The sequence below is a fragment of the Rhipicephalus microplus genome, chromosome 2, assembly GCF_043290135.1.
Source record: "Rhipicephalus microplus isolate Deutch F79 chromosome 2, USDA_Rmic, whole genome shotgun sequence".
Taxonomy (NCBI): domain Eukaryota; kingdom Metazoa; phylum Arthropoda; class Arachnida; order Ixodida; family Ixodidae; genus Rhipicephalus; species Rhipicephalus microplus.
In genome coordinates, this window is record NC_134701.1 from 192,956,926 (window position 1) to 192,962,345 (window position 5,420).

Here is a 5,420-nt window from a genome sequence, read left to right on the forward strand (position 1 = left end):
TATAGGTATACATCAGACCTTGAGAAAAAAAAACAGCTGAGCCAGGCAAAATAAATAATTAAATAATTATTAAACCCACCTGTCCTTTGGTTGTTGTTGTTATTTTATTTGTCCGGTTCAGCTGTATTTTCTTTTTTCAGTGCGAAAAGTCATGAGCTCCCGTTCTCGGTGGTTTCAGGTGACCCCGAGTCAAATGCTAGCGCCGTTATCATGGCAATTAAAACGAGACGTCCGGGCAATCAGCCCATAAGATCTCAAAAGACGGACGATGGAAGTCTACGCTTCAACTTCAAGAGTACAACGCGACAGCGTAATCGGGGCTTATTCGCATAGCCTTTTTTAGTGGACCCCTCAACTTTGCTTTCAGTATAAAAAAACATATTTGAGCGTGCAAAGTGGCTATTTCATACGATCCTAGAATTCCTACGACAAGTACAGTTGCGAATTGCCCACTATGACATAATTCTACCTTTTGCCAATATACGAAGTACCCATTACGCAAAGCAACACCTGAACCTGCTCCGTTACTCACGTTATTGATGCTGTTGCAGATAATGATCATTAATTATACCTGTGCACACTGTGAGTGGTTGACATTTAAACCAACCACTCTTGGCGCGACTCGCATGTTTTAACGTTTGTATGTCTGTCTGCCTGTTATAATCGCACCATCTGTCCTCTCTAATTGACAACTATACGAAAACCACTAACGCCATCAAGCCATATTATTTCCAAAGACGTATACACAACGCCATCTAATGAGAAATTCTTGAAACTGACTATACTGCTACAACATACTACGAGAGAACGACCCACACTCTAAGAAACTTCGTTTTTAAAACATACCACCCACCCTTAGTGGTGCACGGATTGTGGGGGATCCAACATTTTCCCTCCCCCAAAGATAGAACCCCGAAGGGTGTGAATAAAGTGAGCTAGAATAGGAAAATTGAGCTAGAATTAAAGTGAGCTAGAACCCTATTCTAGCTCACTTTAGTGTGATCCACCTTCAGCGAAACAGGATGTGTGTGATCCACCATCAGTGGATCACACCCATGCTGTTCCGAGCATGCACAAAGAATTTACTAACACATCTACCGCTTTGGTGGGTGTGTGAAGATCATCTGTAAGCCAGGGCAATCCCATTCCAGCACTCGTTTATTGTAAAGAAGCAACCAACAGCGTTAGTTTTGTTATCTTAGGTCCAGTGAAACCAGTAAGAAGTATACCAAATATTTATTTTAATTTATTTATTTAAGGATACCATCAATCCCGTCAGGGATTTTCACAGGAGTAAATTTGCAAAGAATTAAAACATTGTGATACATACTCACAAAATTTTACATAACATATAGAGGGTTACAAAGATAAAACAAGATTTTCAAGAGGTTGTACCCGAAAAGTCAGCGCTTTTGCTTTTTTTTTTAAGTTATCATAAGCTGTTGAAGCGAACTCGAATGTGCGCGAGACGTTTCCACTCGAATCGAAAAAGGACGGTGAGAAATCACATGCAGCCGCTTGGCGTAGGCTGTCTCGGATATCATGAGACATTTCACTCTCATTTCTATAGCATTTCGATTCCACGCGTTCACAGATGAACAACAAACGTGAGCTCTAGAATCTTAAAATGAGCACGCCTTCTTTACGTGAGCACGCGTACATGTGTTTGAAAAGAGCTGAAGATGAAAAAAAGCGATAGCAGCTTGCGGCAATAATGACGTCTCTAATTCTGCCTTTAATTCATCCCCCCCCCCCCACTGCTATTGTCCCGTTCATAGGATTTCGCATCTCAAGTGAAGAATACAGGCCAAACGAAAAAACATCAAATTACTATCATTATTCTTCTACATAATTCCAAGGCACTGACAAAATCGGCCATTCAGCTCTGTTATCACGACGTAAAATTGCACCTCATGCGCAATTGGCGTAATAAACAATATGCAAATTATAACTTATTCCTTATAAAGAGACGCCAATAGGATCATGTCAGAGGCATAACACATTTGTCAAGCTTCACCACTCGAATGAAGACACAATGCATTTAGCGTCAAAGCTTGAGACCAAGATACGTAAAATGAAGTTTCGGAAGCATAAGCAAGACATCCGTGCATATTCTGCGGTTTACTGAACGCGAAAGTGATTGGTTTCATTTGCCGTGAATATACGTATCTCTAAATTGAACAAATTGCTTGAGCCACGAAACAGAAACCTACGCACTGAAAGTTGGCCGAAGCTCATTTTGAGAATGAGCACTTCGGCAAAAGCATCTGAACCGAAGCTGCGAAAGGCGTATTCCTAACAGCGACTGAGAGTTCGCCTGTCCTGCTTCTGCGTGAGTTGGCAGACTCAAACCATGACCAATGGTAATAGTGCACTTTGATAACGATTACGGAATATGAATACGTGGAGACTGCACAAAATTTGAAAATCGAACCAATTACAACGATCTCCTATTCAAATGACGCAGTAGTGGTTGATACACCAATCGGCCAATTCGTTGTTGCCTCCGCGCTGGTACAACAGGCTCAAGTTGAAAGCTATCTCCCGTCGCAGGTCAAACACCTCTGGCATCTCCTGCACAGCCGGTGGTGCGGCGAGTGCCCGTTGATACATGTTGACAGCCATGTGCGGGTAGCCCAGCTCGTGAAGAGCGCGGCCTACGTTAAAAAGGGCCTCCTGACAATCACTGCCTCGAGCACGCAAATAGCGGCACAAGAAGGTCATCCCTTGAGTGGCCAGCCAGTAAAACTTCCTTGGAGACTTCTGAACCCCTGCAGACTTTTGGCTCCCTGGACAATTTTGATTTAGTGTCAACTGTTGTCCCGCCATACGCATTAGGCTTATGCCTGAGCACAGCAGCAGAATTGGCTCTTCCTTTCCGACATGGCGAAGAAGTTGCGTGTACCCTGCCAGAGCGTGCTTGTAGTTCGCACAGAGAAAAGCGTTGTGAGCGACGAGCACACCGAGTGGCAGGCTATTCTCGTGCTTGTATAATAGCCGGAGGTAGAATCCCTTCTTACGCCACGCCGGTATTTGGTTGGCCACGAGACCCAGCAAATTCCACGCACGTACTTGGTTTGGATACTTGAGCACCATGGCGCGGATGATGGCAAAGCTGTGCTCTACGTGGTCCGGGTTCTGGTAATGGGCTAGAAAGCTCAAGAACTCCAGCTCCTCAGTGCTCGTTGCGTCTTTATTGAACATGGGCGCGACGAGAACTTCCGTCGCGACTTGCCTCAGGTCGTCCATGCGGCCGGTCTCTTGCAGTGCTCGGTAGAGCTCGAGGAAGCATGCCTGCAGTTCTTCGACAGACACACCACTCTCCATTGTGAGCCAGCCCGGTGTGAAGCCGCGTTTCTCATGCAGTTCACGTAGTACCTTCATGCGACTCAAGTGATACGTATTTGAGTACACCGCATCGTATTCTTCTGCTGAACAGACAGACAAACAGTGTGCCCGCACCAGCGTCATGGCCGACTCAATAAAAGCCTCACGCTGTCCGGAATCCCACAATAGCCGCGCCTGACAAAGCAGCACGGACGCCAAATCCTGCTGCTGCTCTGGCGTGCTGTTCTTGGTGTCGTGCAGCTGTCGGGAATCGGTGGCGAGACAGTCGATGGCCTGGTCCCGAAGCCCCTGCGCGTCCAACAGCTGGCCCAGGGCGAGGCGGGACGGTGCGTGGCGTGGTGCCAGCTCGCACGTGCGTTCGTACGCCTTTGTCGCCTCTTGGTGGCGGCCGAGACGCTTCAGGCATTCCGCGTATAGGAGCCAAACAGCCGCCGTCCGATAGTTGCAAGTGCGCACAAGCATTCGCAGCAGCGGTAGTGCATCGTTCTCGAATTCCGCTTCCATGAAGGCTTCAGCCACATTCAGCAAAAGATCGCCAGACTTTTCGGGGTCCAGCTCACGCTTCATTTCTCTCACAAGATCCATAACGAGATTCCGGGCACCCAGGTGTATTAGACAAACCACAAGCTTCGTTTTTATGTCAATGCAAAGCTCAGCAGGCACCAGGCATCTCTCAAAGACGTCGAGAGAGTCTTCAAGTAGTTTTGTAGTTATTACTTTGTGCCCCTCCGGCAGCGGCAGCAGCTGAACTCCGCAATGATTGTGAAGCACTAGCAGGGCAGCTGAGTGCATTTTCAGCGTCAGTTGCATCTCCAGCAGCGTGTGGATGTCTTCAGCTGTGATGTGCGCGGGAAACTTAGTGGCGGCATCCAGGAGAACTCGCACAGCCGAAGGCAGGTTTTGACGACTGCGGAAGACATCCACAAGGCGCCGAGACAGCAGCAGGCATTCGTCAGGTTCCTCTATTCGACGTGCGAGGGCTGCGCATGAAACCAGCGCTCGATGTTCGTCACCCAGCTGCTCGTACAGCGCACACAGTAAGCGCCGCAATTCCAAGTCGTGCGGATCAACCCTAAGAGCCCTAATCAGACACAAAACCGCTTTACGGACGAGACCCTGCTCCAGGCAAAGCTGCGCCAACCGGCTCCACTCGGAGGCGTCTTGCGTACCCAAGTAGGCCGCGATCAAGCCGAACTGCAACAATCGATTCGGATCTCGTAGCTCCTCGTAGATCATGGCGAGCGTCTGGAAGGGAAGCGGCGAAGTGGGCGCAAGCCGGACAATCTCGAGGCACATCTTGACAGCGTCTTCGTAACGGCCTCGAGCGAAGCACATGTTCGCCTCACCCATTAGTCCTCGAAGATAACGCGGCAACCCTTTCACAACGTTTCTCATTTTCTGGGGGTGATCCTCGACGACGTTTTCTTCCAGCGCGTCATCCTCTTCGGATTCTTCATCTTCGGACGCGAGGAACGAATCTACACATTCTACTAATCTGTCAATCGTGGTCTCTGCGTCCGTGCCCGCGGAATCAAGCATCTCGCACTGCCCTTCGTCATCGTCCGTGTCAGTCGCGTCACTGTACTCCGATGTCTGCGGGGTCGTTTCATCACTCACCAAGCTCTCCGATGAGCTGTCATCGTACAGCAAGTCGCCTTGATGCAGATAGCTAGTTAAGGCTATGTACTCATCTTCCTGGTCGTCGCTCATTTCGCCGAGACTGGGCTGGAACGAATCCGTCTCGTCTGACGTCACCACTGCTTATTCATGATCACGATGATACCTGTACAGTGGCGACCACCCACAACAAAAAGTGGTGAAGAGCAAAATAAGTGTGATCGTATTTTATCACGCATTAGCAGCAAACACTCTTATTACACCTAAAATTGTGGCACAAAGTTTGTCGAATGGACTTACGTCGCAATTTACATTATTCTACTTAGCAGTGGCAATGTTGGCAACTCGGGCCACTCCATAACGTGAACTCAAGAGAACAGGCTCTATTAAAATTATATTGCGTGCCGCAGGTGGCCACGCATTGTACACAGTAAGTGGCATTCCCTGTTATACAA

The 5,420-nt window shown here is 48.2% G+C and overlaps 1 protein-coding gene across 1 annotated transcript; it reads right to left on the bottom strand.

The window, feature by feature from the left end:
• Positions 1-1,816: 1,816 nt before the first annotated feature.
• LOC142786868 (general transcription factor 3C polypeptide 3-like) lies at positions 1,817-5,092 on the bottom strand. The gene has a single exon (XM_075884566.1). The coding sequence runs from the start codon at positions 5,056-5,058 to the stop codon at positions 2,455-2,457; it is 2,604 nt and encodes an 867-aa protein (XP_075740681.1). The 5' UTR covers positions 5,059-5,092; the 3' UTR covers positions 1,817-2,454.
• Between the last annotated feature and the right edge of the window lie 328 nt (positions 5,093-5,420).